Source organism: Mustela lutreola, chromosome 2 (assembly GCF_030435805.1).
Source record: "Mustela lutreola isolate mMusLut2 chromosome 2, mMusLut2.pri, whole genome shotgun sequence".
Lineage (NCBI taxonomy): Eukaryota > Metazoa > Chordata > Mammalia > Carnivora > Mustelidae > Mustela > Mustela lutreola.
The window spans coordinates 10,790,778-10,805,112 of NC_081291.1; the positions used below are offsets into that span (position 1 = coordinate 10,790,778).

The 14,335-nt window shown below is 37.8% G+C and overlaps 1 protein-coding gene across 1 annotated transcript; it reads left to right on the forward strand.

The window, feature by feature from the left end:
* The first annotated feature begins 976 nt into the window (after window positions 1–976).
* Window positions 977–12,327, forward strand: LOC131823110 (olfactory receptor-like protein OLF4). Its single transcript, XM_059159088.1, has 3 exons — window positions 977–1,879; window positions 8,862–9,030; window positions 12,218–12,327. The coding sequence occupies exons 1-3, from the start codon at window positions 977–979 to the stop codon at window positions 12,325–12,327; spliced, it is 1,182 nt and encodes a 393-aa protein (XP_059015071.1).
* The last annotated feature ends 2,008 nt before the right edge of the window (window positions 12,328–14,335 follow it).

The following is a 14,335-nucleotide window of genomic DNA, read 5'->3' on the forward strand; positions in this document are numbered from 1 at the left end:
TATGCAGTTGTGTGTATGTGACTCTGTGTGTGTGTGTGTGTTTGTGTGTGTGTGTGTGTATGTGTGTGCACATGTGTGGGGGCACCTTGAGGAGTGAGAATGGTCCTCAGAACAGGGATATATGGATTCTGCTACTTCAAGGTGACACTTTTAATCCACATGCCAAACTCGATAAACAGATGGTACTAAGGAGGGGTGTGATCAGTTGACAGGATGCTATTACAAACAGGTTGATGAAGTCCAAGAGGTACATAGTGTGGATGAGGAAGTCCCTGTGTCTTGAAATTTAAGCAGCGATGAGGCCACATGAGTCTTTGAAATTCACTGCTACCACTTCTCATCACTCTCCCTCATTTTCTTTCCCCTCAAAACGCTGGCTCCCTTCTGACCCTCGAGTTTTTGACAGAAGCACTTCCTCAGGGGCTTTGCACCAGCTGTTTCCTCTTCCAGGAAGACCTCCAGTCATCCACCCTCTCTTCCATGCTGTCTCCATTCAGATGTTACCTTCTTAGCCAGTCTTGACTGAACACCTAACCTAACACCCATCCACTCACTCCTTAGACTGCTTCTGTGTTCTTATCTGTCCTCATCCCAGTATTATTTAATATTTATATCTGCTTTTATCCTATCAGCATCATTGAATTCTAAGGACTTTAGTTTTTTAGCATCCTCTACTTTATGACTAGGAAATGCTGGAAACATGGCTGATACTATATATTCCTCAAATGCATGAAATAATTTCTTATTCAAGATGTACAATTCTTGATCTTTGGAGAACATCTGATGTCAGGATGGAAACTTCTATTCAGAGAGGAAATAGGTATCTCTTCAAGAGGTCCAAACCTATTCACAAAACATTGAAATTAGCTTCTGATTAGAAAATATATGTTGTAATATTTCCACAATGTGAGCAATACCCATTTGTGTCAAAATTATTTATGTTCTGTTCCTCTGTGCTAGTAGTCACCTCCACCATATGGAGCCAGTCAATGATACACAAATTTCAGCATTTCTTCTTCTGGGATTTTCAAAAGAGCCAGAACAGCAGCCCCTCATATTTGGGCTTTTCCTCTCCATGTACCTGATCACTGTGTTTGGAAACCTGCTCCTCATCCTGGCTGTTGGTTCTGACTCTCACCTCCACACCCCCATGTACTTCTTCCTTACCAACCTGTCCTTTGTAGACATCTGTTTCACCACCACTACCATCCCCAAGATGCTATGGAATATTCAGACTAAGAGCCAAGTCATAACATATGCAGGCTGCATTACTCAGATGTACTTTTTCACACTCTTTGCTGTGTTGGATGTCCTTCTCTTGAGTATGATGGCTTATGACCGCTTTGTGGCCATCTGTCACCCCCTTCACTACATGGTCATCATGAATCCCCTGCTCTGTGGACTGCTGTTTCTGGTGTCCTGGATCATCAGTGTCTTGCATTCCCTGTTACACACTTCCATGGTGTTGCAGCTGTCTTTCTGTACAGAGGTCGAAATCCCCCATTTTTTCTGTGAACTCAATCAAATGATACAACTTGCTTCTTCTGACACCTTTCTCAATAACATGGTAATGTATTTTGCAGCTATGTTGCTGGGTGGTGGTTCCTTTCTTGGGATCCTTTACTCTTACTCTAAGATTGTCTCTTCTATATGTGAAATATCCTCAGCTCAGGGCAAGTATAAAGCATTTTCCACTTGCGCATCTCACATATCAGTTGTCTCCTTATTTTATTTTACGAGCCTAGGAGCGTACTTTAGTTCTGCTGCTACCCAGAGCCCCCACTCAATTGCAATAGCCTCAGTGATGTATGCAGTGGTCACACCCATGCTGAACCCCTTCATCTACAGCCTGAGGAACAAAGACATAAAGAAGGCTTTGATGAGATTCTCTAGGATGACAGCTCTAAAAGGGACAATCACCCTGGAGTTGAATAAGTGCCCATAATTGCAAACCCCAATGACTGTGCCAAATGTTGAGATATTTTGATCTGATTATTTAAGTAGAACATACCCCTTTTATTTTTCCCTGGAATTTCTATTTTTTTTTTTAATTTTGACCTCTGTGTACTTATATCACTCACTTTATTAAGCTTTATGTATCTCTGATACCCAAGAGATTTTCCCTTCATCGTTTTCCTACTTTCTTAATATTTTTACTAACTGTGGATGTGAAATTTTTTGATATTATCAATTATTTCAAATGACCACATGGATTGTTATGAACAATTCTTCGCAAATAAAATATATCATAGTGAGTATTTTTTCTTTTGATTGACTGACTACTCCTATTGAAAATGTATTCTTGGCCATTTATATAAGTTTATAACAGAAATATCTGAGACTGTAGTTCCCTTTTGTGACCATCATTCCTTTGTATATCACTACATTAACTGCTGTTCCTGAGAATGCAGACTTCTGACATATTGAATGTTACAGCTGATCATGGGGATTTTTCTATACACTAGGATCCTGTTGTTACAAAGCATGTTGCCACCATGCCTGCCATAGACACTGGCAAAATAAATGATAATAAAATACATGTCTCCAAGTGGAATCTACACAGGAAGACAAATATGGAAAAAAACGGATTGACATAATATGGTCTAGAGTCAAACTTTAAGGATGATGAAGCAAAATATTAAAGTATACATTTATTGTTATGCAAAATATTTCTTTCTCACACTTCCTCTACCTATTGAATTATTGAATATCAGGGTCCATTTATAAGGTGTATTTATTATGATGAAAGACTGTTTTTATTAAACTATTTTCTGGTTTCTTGTTGAAAATTTCCAGTGTGGAATACAAATATGATTCCTTCCTTTTCTCTAAACAAAATATCTCCCACCATTTGAAATTTTGCTATGTAACCTCAAAAGGGGCAGTGAACAAATAGCATCAGTATCATCCATTATATATTATCCTCATAACCACAGGATGACTCACCAGCAAGTTTGGAATTCTGTCCAGGATGTCACAAATTTTGTGCAAATATACATGTCCTTCCAGTCTTTCCATGTTACCTCAAAGGGTTCTCAATGGACTCACTTTTTTAATCCAGTGACGTTCAATAAACTTGAAAAACAGAATAATCATGAAGGTGACTTTTGAGTATCAGATCTTTGTTGTGTACAAAGCATATAATAAAATTATATAATGTCTTTATTATTGGAGAGAATGGAAGGGTAGGGAGTTGTTATCTCTCCAGGGCTCCTCATGAGTCCTTAGTCAGGTGCAAATCTCTACTTTGTGTTTCTAAGACTTACCCATGAGGTACGTGGCTGTAGTGCTCTTCTGTCTTGAACAATATAGGTCATTTACTCTTTTTATATGTGTAAACTCATCTTCTAGGTATGAAAAAAACCAATAAGTTTATCAAATGTGAATTGTATTAGTCTAATTATATGAATTATATAATTATGTTGAATATATATGATGCAAATATACATAATTATATATTATATATGAATATATGTAATATGAATATAATTATAATAAATATAATTATATGAATTATATTATATGAACTTTTGCTTTTTCAGGGTTGGAAGACAACTCTCCCACTCTAGTAGGTGTGACTTAGCTAACTATGCTCCAGATATGACCCTGATTAATGCACCCTAGGATTTTAAATTTTATGAATACCTTGGAGCATTATTACATGTGATAAAAGTATATATTTAAGTTGTACAACTTTAGGAATTAAAAAAATTATTGAAAAGTGACCAGTACACATGCAATGATTACATTTCCATAGAAATCAAGAAAGTGCACAATAAGTCAAACTGTTTTGCTATACAATTGTTAGGGTGTAATCTCTCCACCTCTCATTTTCTTGGGAGCACCCTGTGGAATCATAAACATGACTTTAAGGGGTATTGTGAGAAAAGATGAAATGTGTGGAAGTACTTTTTTCACCAAAGTATGTTCAATAGTAGGGTTGTGTGAATTTAATTCTATGTTTATGTATACATATTTTGTTCAAACACATTCACATGCATATATATACATGCAGAACACTCCTAACATTCACTATAACTAATTACACCTGTCTATTGTGTTGAAAGAGAGCTCGAGAGAAACTTGGAGCCTAAAGAAATGAAAAGGATGAACTTTGGCCTTCACAGGATATTTTAGGAATGGTGAAATATAGACAAAATTTTTTTTTTTAATTTTTTATTTTTTATAAACATATATTTTTATCCCCAGGGGTACAGGTCTGTGAATCACCAGGTTTACACACTTCACAGCACTCACCAAATCACATACCCTCCCCAATGTCCATAATCCCACCCCCTTCTCCCAAACCCCCTCCCCCCGGCAACCCTCAGTTTGTTTTGTGAGATTAAGAGTCACTTATGGTTTGTCTCCCTCCCAATCCCATCTTGTTTCATTTATTCTTCTTCTACCCACTTAAGCCTCCATGTTGCATCACCACTTCCTCATATCAGGGAGATCATATGATAGTTGTCTTTCTCTGCTTGACTAATTTCGCTAAGCATGATACGCTCTAGTTCCATCCATGTTGTTGCAAATGGCAAGATTTCATTTCTTTTGATGGCTGCATAGTATTCCATTGTGTATATATACCACATCTTCTTGATCCATTCATCTGTTGATGGACATCTAGGTTCTTTCCATAGTTTGGCTATTGTGGACATTGCTGCTATAAACATTCGGGTGCATGTGTCCCTTTGGATCACTACATTTGTATCTTTAGGGTAAATACCCAATAGTGCAATTGCTGGGTCATAGGGCAGTTCTATTTTCAACATTTTGAGGAACCTCCATGCTGTTTTCCAGAGTGGCTGCACCAGCTTGCATTCCCACCAACAGTCTAGGAGGGTTCCCCTTTCTCCGCATCCTCGCCAGCATCTGTCATTTCCTGACTTGTTGATTTTAGCCATTCTGACTGGTGTGAGGTGATATCTCATTGTGGTTTTGATTTGTATTTCCCTGATGCCGAGTGATATGGATCACTTTTTCATGTGTCTGTTCGCCATCTGGATGTCTTCTTTGCAGAAATGTCTGTTCATGTCTTCTGCCCATTTCTTGATTGGATTATTTGTTCTTTGGGTGTTGAGTTTGCTAAGTTCTTTATAGATTCTGGACACTAGTCCTTTATCTGATATGTCGTTTGCAAATATCTTCTCCCATTCTGTCAGTTGTCTTTTGATTTTGTTAACTGTTTCCTTTGCTGTGCAAAAGCTTTTGATCTTGATGAAATCCCAGTAGTTCATTTTTTCCCTTGCTTCCCTTGCCTTTTGCGTTGTTCCTAGGAAGATGTTGCTGCAGCAGAGGTCGAAGAGGTTGCTGCCCGTGTTCTCCTCAAGGATTTTGATGGATTCCTTTCGTACATTGAGGTCCTTCATCCATTTTGAGTCTATTTTTGTGTGTGGTGTAAGGAAATGGTCCAATTTCATTTTTCTGCATGTGGCTGTCCAATTTTCCCAGCACCATTTATTGAAAAGGCTGTCTTTTTTCCATTGGACATTCTTTCCTGCTTTGTCGAAGATTAGTTGACCATAGATTTGAGGGTCTATTTCTGGGCTCTCTATTCTGTTCCATTGATCTATGTGTCTGTTTTTGTGCCAGTACCATGCTGTCTTGATGATGACAGCTTTGTAATAGAGCTTGAAGTCCGGAATTGTGATGCCACCAATGTTGGCTTTCTTTTTCAATATCCCTTTGGCTATTCGAGGTCTTTTCTGGTTCCATATAAATTTTAGAATTATTTGTTCCATTTCCTTGAAAAAGATGGATGGTACTTTGATAGGAATTGCATTAAATGTGTAGATTGCTTTAGGTAGCATAGACATTTTCACAATATTTATTCTTCCAATCCAGGAGCATGGAACATTTTTCCATTTCTTTTTGTCTTCCTCAATTTCTTTCATGAGTACTTTATAGTTTTCTGAGTATAGATTCTGTGTCTCTTTGGTTAGGTTTATTCCTAGGTATCTTATGGTTTTGGATGCAATTGTAAATGGGATTGACTCCTTAATATCTCTTTCTTCTGTCTTGCTGTTGGTGTAGAGAAATGCAACTGATTTCTGTGCATTGATTTTATATCCTGACACTTTACTGAATTCCTGTATAAGTTCTAGCAGTTTTGGAGTGGAGTCTTTTGGGTTTTCCACATATAGTATCATATCATCTGCGAAGAGTGATAATTTGACTCCTCTTTGCCGATTTGGATGCCTTTAATTTCCTTTTGTTGTCTGATTGCTGAGGCTAGGACCTCTAGTACGATGTTGAATAGCAGTGGTGATAATGGACATCCCTGCCGTGTTCCTGACCTTAGCGGAAAAGCTTTCAGTTTTTCTCCATTGAGAATGATATTTGCGGTGGGTTTTTCATAGATGGCTTTGATGATATTGAGGTATGTGCCCTCTATCCCTACACTTTGAAGAGTTTTGATCAGGAAGGGATGTTGTACTTTGTCAAATGCTTTTTCAGCATCTATTGAGAGTATCATATGGTTCTTGTTCTTTCTTTTATTGATGTGTTGTATCACATTGACTGATTTGCGGATGTTGAACCAACCTTGCAGCCCTGGAATAAATCCCACTTGGTCGTGGTGAATAATCTTTTTAATATACTGTTGAATCCTATTGGCTAGTATTTTGTTGAGTATTTTCGCATCTGTGTTCATCAAGGATATCGGTCTATAGCTCTCTTTTTTGGTGGGATCCTTGTCTGGTTTTGGGATCAAGGTGATGCTGGCCTCATAAAATGAGTTTGGAAGTTTTCCTTCCATTTCTATTTTTTGGAACAGTTTCAGGAGAATAGGAATTAGTTCTTCTTTAAATGTTTGGTAGAATTCCCCCGGGAAGCCGTCTGGCCCTGGGCTTTTGTTTGTTTGGAGATTTTTAATGACTGTTTCAATCTCCTTACTGGTTATGGGTCTGTTCAGGCTTTCTATTTCTTCCTGGTTCAGTTGCGGTAGTTTATATGTTTCTAGGAATGCCTCCATTTCTTCCAGATTGTCAAATTTATTGCCGTAGAGTTGCTCATAGTATGTTCTTATAATAGTTTGTATTTCTTTGGTGTTAGTTGTGATCTCTCCTCTTTCATTCATGATTTTATTTATTTGGGTCCTTTCTCTTTTCTTTTTGATAAGTCGGGCCAGGGGTTTATCAATTTTATTAATTCTTTCAAAGAACCAGCTCCTAGTTTCGTTGATTTGTTCTATTGTTTTTTTGGTTTCTATTTCATTGATTTCTGCTCTGATCTTTATGATTTCTCTTCTCCTGCTGGGCTTAGGGTTTCTTTCTTGTTCTTTCTCCAGCTCCTTTAGGTGTAGGGTTAGGTTGTGTACCTGAGACCTTTCTTGTTTCTTGAGAAAGGCTTGTACCGCTATATATTTTCCTCTCAGGACTGCCTTTGTTGTGTCCCACAGATTTTGAACCGTTGTATTTTCATTATCATTTGTTTCCATGATTTTTTTCAATTCTTCTTTAATTTCCCGGTTGACCCATTCATTCTTTAGAAGGATACTGTTTAGTCTCCATGTATTTGGGTTCTTTCCAAACTTCCTTTTGTGGTTGAGTTCTAGCTTTAGAGCATTGTGGTCTGAAAATATGCAGGGAATGATCCCAATCTTTTGATACCGGTTGAGTCCTGATTTAGGACCGAGGATGTGATCTATTCTGGAGAATGTTCCATGTGCACTAGAGAAGAATGTGTATTCTGTTGCTTTGGGATGAAATATTCTAAATATATCTCGGCTCCTCCGGGCCGGAGACCAGGAGGCCGCCGTTTGTATTCCCGTCCTCTGGAACTCTACGGAAAGCGCTCAGGGAACAAAAGCTCCTGAAAGCAAACCCGAGCGGATTACTCACCCCGGCCCCGGGTAAGGGCGGTGTAATTCCGCCTGGGGCAAAGACACTTGAGAATCACTACAACAGGCCCCTCCCCCAGAAGATCAACAAGAAATCCAGCCGAGACCAAGTTCACCTACCAAGGAGTGCGGTTTCAATACCAAGGAGAGCAGCAGAATTCCAGAGGAGGAGAAAGCCAAGCACGGAACTCATGGCTTTTTTCCTGTGATTTTTTTTAGTCTTGCAGTTAATTTAATTTTTTCTTTTTCATTTTTTTTTTTCTCGCCTTCGGGTAAAATTTTTTTTTTAACTGTTACCTTTTTCTTTTTTAACGATTTTTTACTAGTTTATCTAATATATATATATTTTTTTTTACATTTTTCTTAGGTGTTTTCTTTTTTTAAAAATTCTTTTCTTTTCTTTTCTTTTTTTTTTCTTTTTCTTTTCTTTTTGTTTTTTTTTTCTTTCTTCCTTTTTGAACCTCTTTTTATCCCCTTTCTCCCCACTCACGATTTTGGATCTCTTCTAATTTGGTTAAAGCATATTTTCCTGGGGTTGTTGCCACACTTTTAGTATTTTACTTGCCCCTTCATTTACTCTTATCTGGACAAAATGACAAGACGTAAAAATTCAACACAAAAAAAAGAACAAGAGGCTGTACCGAAGGCTAGGGACCTAATCAATACAGACATCGGTAATATGTCAGATCTAGAGTTCAGAATGACAATTCTCAAGGTTCTAGCCGGGCTTGAAAAAGGCATGGAAGATATGAGAGAAACCCTCTCGAGAGATATAAAAGCCCTTTCTGGAGAAATAAAAGAACTAAAATCTAACCAAGGTGAAATCAAAAAAGCTATTAATGAGGTGCAATCAAAAATGGAGGCTCTAACTGCTAGGATAAATGAGGCAGAAGAAAGAATTAGTGATATAGAAGACCAAATGACAGAGAATAAAGAAGCTGAGCAAAAGAGGGACAAACAGCTACTGGACCACGAGGGGAGAATTCGAGAGATAAGTGACACCATAAGACGAAACAACATTAGAATAATTGGGATTCCAGAAGAAGAAGAAAGTGAGAGGGGAGCAAAAGGTATACTGGAGAGAATTATTGGGGAGAATTTCCCCAATATGGCAAAGGGAACGAGCATCAAAATTCAGGAGGTTCAGAGAATGCCCCTCAAAATCAATAAGAATAGGACCACATCCCGTCACCTAATAGTAAAATTTACAAGTTCAATGACAAAGAGAAAATCCTGAAAGCAGCCCGGGAAAAGAAGTCTGTAACATACAATGGTAAAAATATTAGATTGGCAGCTGACTTATCCACAGAGACCTGGCAGGCCAGAAAGAGCTGGCATGATATTTTCAGAGCACTAAACGAGAAAAACATGCAGCCAAGAATACTATATCCAGCTAGGCTATCATTGAAAATAGAAGGAGAGATTAAAAGCTTCCAGGACAAACAACAACTGAAAGAATTTGCAAATACCAAACCAGCTCTACAGGAAATATTGAAAGGGGTCCTCTAAGCAAAGAGAGAGCCTACAAGTGGTAGATCAGAAAGGAACAGAGACCATATACAGTAACAGTCACCTTACAGGCAATACAATGGCACTAAATTCATATCTCTCAATAGTTACCCTGAATGTGAATGGGCTAAATTCCCCTGTCAAAAGACACAGGGTATCAGAATGGATAAAAAAACAAAACCCATCTATATGTTGCCTCCAAGAAACACATTTTAAGCCCGAAGACACCTCCAGATTTAAAGTGAGGGGGTGGAAAAGAATTTACCATGCTAATGGACATCAGAAGAAAGCAGGAGTGGCAATCCTTATATCAGATCAATTAGATTTTAAGCCAAAGACTATAATAAGAGATGAGGAAGGACACTATATCATACTCAAAGGGTCTGTCCAACAAGAAGATTTAACAATTTTAAATATCTATGCCCCCAATGTGGGAGCAGCCAACTATATAAACCAATTAATAACAAAATCAAAGAAACACATCAACAATAATACAATGATAGTAGGGGACTTTAACACTCCCCTCACTGAAATGGACAGGTCATCCAAGCAAAAGATCAGCAAGGAAATAAAGGCCTTAAATGACACACTGGACCAGATGGACATCACAGATATATTCAGAATATTTCATCCCAAAGCAATAGACAAAAAATTTTTGAGTAGAACATCTGGCTTTAACTTTAACAGTGAATCACTTTGCCTATCTTAATTTTCAGAGTCCTCAAAGACACAACCACACTGGGGCACCTGGGTGGCTCAGTGGGTTAAAGCCTCTGCCTTCAGCTCAGGTCATGATCTCAGGGTCCTGGGATCAAGCCCCAGGCTCTCTGCTCAGTGGGGAGTCTGCCTCCTCTCTCTGCCTGCCTTTCTGCCTACTTGTGATCTCTGTCAAATAAATAAATAAAATCTTAAAAAAAAAAGACACAACCACACGGACATTTATGCAAGGAGCTCTTCTCTATGCCATCTAATAGGGCTTAATATCTCCAAACTGAATTTAGATTTTTCTTCTACTTCAGATAGAGTTTTAACTCAAAGTGCCCTTACTCAAGGAAATTAAGTGAATGAATTGAGAGGTTTAAATTCAGTTTCTTCAAAGAAAATTTTATTGGGGAGATATCTTTGTTCAATTTTCTATTACTGCTATCACCAATACCTCACTGAGGGTTTAAAAAAAAACAAATTTACACTCTTCCAGTCATGAAGGTCAAACCAAAAATGAGTCTTATTGGGCTAAAATCAAGATATCTCTGCAAGACACAGAGATAATAAATTCCTGGCTAGTTATGTGATTCTGGGTCTCTATATTTTCTCCACAAAAATGCAAGTCCTTCCCTACTTGGTATCTGAAGAAGATTCTCCTTAGAGCCACCTTTTAACAGTTTTACAAAATAAACTGGAATAACAAATGATCATGAATATTGATGCATAACAACTCATCCTGAAAGCAAATGGCCTGCTTTAATGTTTTTAGGATCAATTGGAATTTTATGGTGGTGAGTTGTTCTAATATCTGTTGATCTCCTCAAGATTCTTGAGTCAGCTGTGTTTCAGCTAGGGGAGCTCTGATTATCTTCACAAGGCATTCTGATAAACCTGGGGCTTGGCTAGCTATCTATGGCTAGCCCAGGGTTGCCTTGACTTGGATAAGTGGGCTCTGTTTCACATGTCCTCACTTCCTCTGGCAGCCCACCTGGCTTAATGGGTTTTGGAGGCAGAGTTCCAAGACAGAGCAGAGAAATGCACCAAGGCTCTATGGTCCACTATCACTCCCATCATATTTTTCCAGCCACAGCAAATTAAAAATACTAATCTAGCCCAGATCAAAATAGAGGAATAGTTTTCACTACCTGCTGAAAGGTGCTGCACACATTGTCAAAAACATGGCTATGGAGAAATATGGGGATGTGAGGCCATCTGTGCAAACAGTCTACCACTGGTGTAAATTTTAATCAAAGTTTTCATGACCCTGTCCACCTTCAGCAGTGAAATGATCTCAGAGAAGACACTGAGATTAAGTTAGGTGTCCACTGGGAAGGTATGGAAATTCCACTCCAGAGGGTCAGGCTTTTCTCTAAAGGCAATATTTATTCCCACCTCATTGCCTGTTGATAACCATTCCTAGTCTAAGAAAAGATCAAAGAAATAAAAGTTTTTCTTTCCATATGCCTCAGAAAGATCAGTACCTCCTTTATAACTCAATGACTGATGGAGCTAAGAACTATTGTATCACTGATGTCGTCTTCATGGTATCCTTATGCATGCATCCTTATGCAGATACTGTTTTCCTATTGATTGATCTTCCCATTGACATATTCATAATGGTTTTCATCCTGGTATAGTGTCTTGTTTTTTATTGGAGAGGGTTCTGCTGGAAGGAGGTAACATCTGAAATGCAAACAATGGCTCAACTATGGTTTAAAATATCTCGTTCTGGGAATCTGGATTCAAAGACGATCCTCGGGAGAGATTAGAACCCATTTTGATCCAAGACACATTAAAAGCCAGGGTGAAAACTAACTTACAATTTCAATACCTTGAAGTAGACAGGAGTTTTTACTTCCAAGAATATTATCCTTTACATGTTTTTACATCCAAGAATATTATCCTGGCTCATAATCAAGAATGGAGACAGTCAGTATTGTACTCATTAGGATTCAATAGGGTGGAAACCTGTTTTTGGAGAAGATCATGACCTCTTTCTCTCTCACAGACACAGACACACACAGAGAAACAAACAGAACAAAAGAAAACAAAAAACAAGATACCATATGACAATTGATAACAATTCATACGATGGTTGGATGTTGGTGAAGCTCTCAAACTTGTGCCACCATTATCATTGTGACCAAAAAACTTCTGAAGGCCATGTGGTGATCTGTGAAAGATTAATTACTACTGTTAAAACCATGGTGAAACGACAGCAGCAGCATATCCACAAGGAATTAGAATTGTACATGAAACTTTTGATTTAAAAAAGCATCCTTACTCAATTTTTGTAGCCACATGGACGGACTGGAAGAGATTATGCTGAATGAAATAAGAGAGTCAGTTATCATATAGTTTCACTTATTTGTGGAGCATAACAAATAACATGGAGGACAAGGGGAGATGGAGAGGAGAAGGAGTTCAGGGAAATTGGAAGGGGAGGTGAACCCTGAGAGAATATGGACTCTGAAAAACAATCTGAGGGTTTTGAGAGAGTGGGGGGTGGGAAGTTGGGGAAACCAGGTGGCGGTTATTAGGGAGGGCACGGATTGCATGGAACACTGGGTGTGGTGCAAAAACAATGAATACTGTTACACTGAAAAGAAATAAAAATATTAAAAAAAATTAAAAAGCATTCTTTGATTTATAAACATGAGCCCACAATTTTACATGACAGCATTTGACCTCACATGCATGTCAAGAGCCACTAAAGCAAAGTTAATTGGGGATACTAAATTCTGTCATGTCCATTATAGTCACCAGAATTTTATCCAGCAAACTACTAGCTTTTTCATCATCATTTGAAACTTTTTAAAAGAAATAATGTATTTTCCCATTAAGAAACAGTAATTGGGGAGATATGAACAAGTTATATAGTCAAATAAATGACAAATTTTATAAAAGTGAAGTATTTAACCAGAACTAGAAGAAAATTATTAATGCTCATGATGCAATTTTGCTTGAATAAAACTTATGTTTAAAAAATTAAATGCATGTAGAAGACAGGTTTAGGAATATTTTTCTTTATTTATCCAGTTTTATTGAAATGTAATTGGCATATAAAACTATGGTGATCTCATTGCTCCAAACCCCAACCACCGGCAAATATCAAACTACTGTCTGTTACTAGGAGTTCAGATTTCTGTATTTCACATATAAGTGAGATCATACACTACTTGCCTTTCTCTGACTATTTCACTTAGTGTAATGCCCTCAGGATCAATCCATGTTTCAACAAAGAAAAGGATGCCTTGTTTTATTTGTTGAATTCCATTGTATGAATGTGCCTTCATTATTAATTCATCTGTAGATGGATACTAGGCTGTTTCCATAACTTTTCTATGGTGAATAATGCTGTAATGAATGTAGGGTACATATATCTGATATATTCACAAATATGTGGCAAGTAAACCATGCCAACCAGGACAGCTGATGGGTGAGTGAAGAAACCAAAAAAGACATTTAAAAATCTTGACTCAAATGAAAATGGAAATACAGCTTATCAAAACTTATGGGATTTTGCCAAAATTGCTTTAAGAGAGAAGTTTATAGCAATAAATGAGCATATTTATTATTAAGAGATCTTAAGTAAATAACCTAACTTTATGAGTCAAAAAACTAGAGAAAAGAACAAACTAAGTCCATAGCAGCAAAAGAAAAAAAATTTAAAAAAATTTCAGAGCATACAGAAATTATATATAGACCAGAAAAGTAATAGAAAAATTTAACAAAGCTAGGAGCCAAAGTTTTGAAAAGGTAAGAAAAGGAAGAAGGTGCAAATAAATAAAGAAGCAGTTGGGGCGCCTGGGTGGCTCAGTGAGTTAAGCCGCTGCCTTCGGCTCAGATCATGATCTCAGGGTCCTGGGATAGAGTCCCGCATTGGGCTCTCTGCTCGGCAGGGAGCCTGCTTCCTCCTCTCTCTGACTGCCTCTCTGTCTACTTGTGATCTCTGTCTGTCGAATAAATAAATAAATCTTAGAAAAAAAAGAAGCAGTGGATGTCTGGGTGGCTCAATTAAGAGTCTGACTCTTGGTTCTCACTCAGGTGATGATCTCAGTATCCTGAGATCAAACCCCACTTCCATCTCTATGCTCAGCATGGAGTCTGCCTCTGTCTCCCTCTCTCCCTTCTCTTTGTCTCCTTTATGAATAAATAATCTTCAAAAAAAATTCTTAAAGTTTTTTTTGTAAATAGCATAAGTTGATATCTTACAACCAATACCACAGAAATAACAGAATCATAGAGACCACTATGAACAAGTTACTCTGAAAAAAT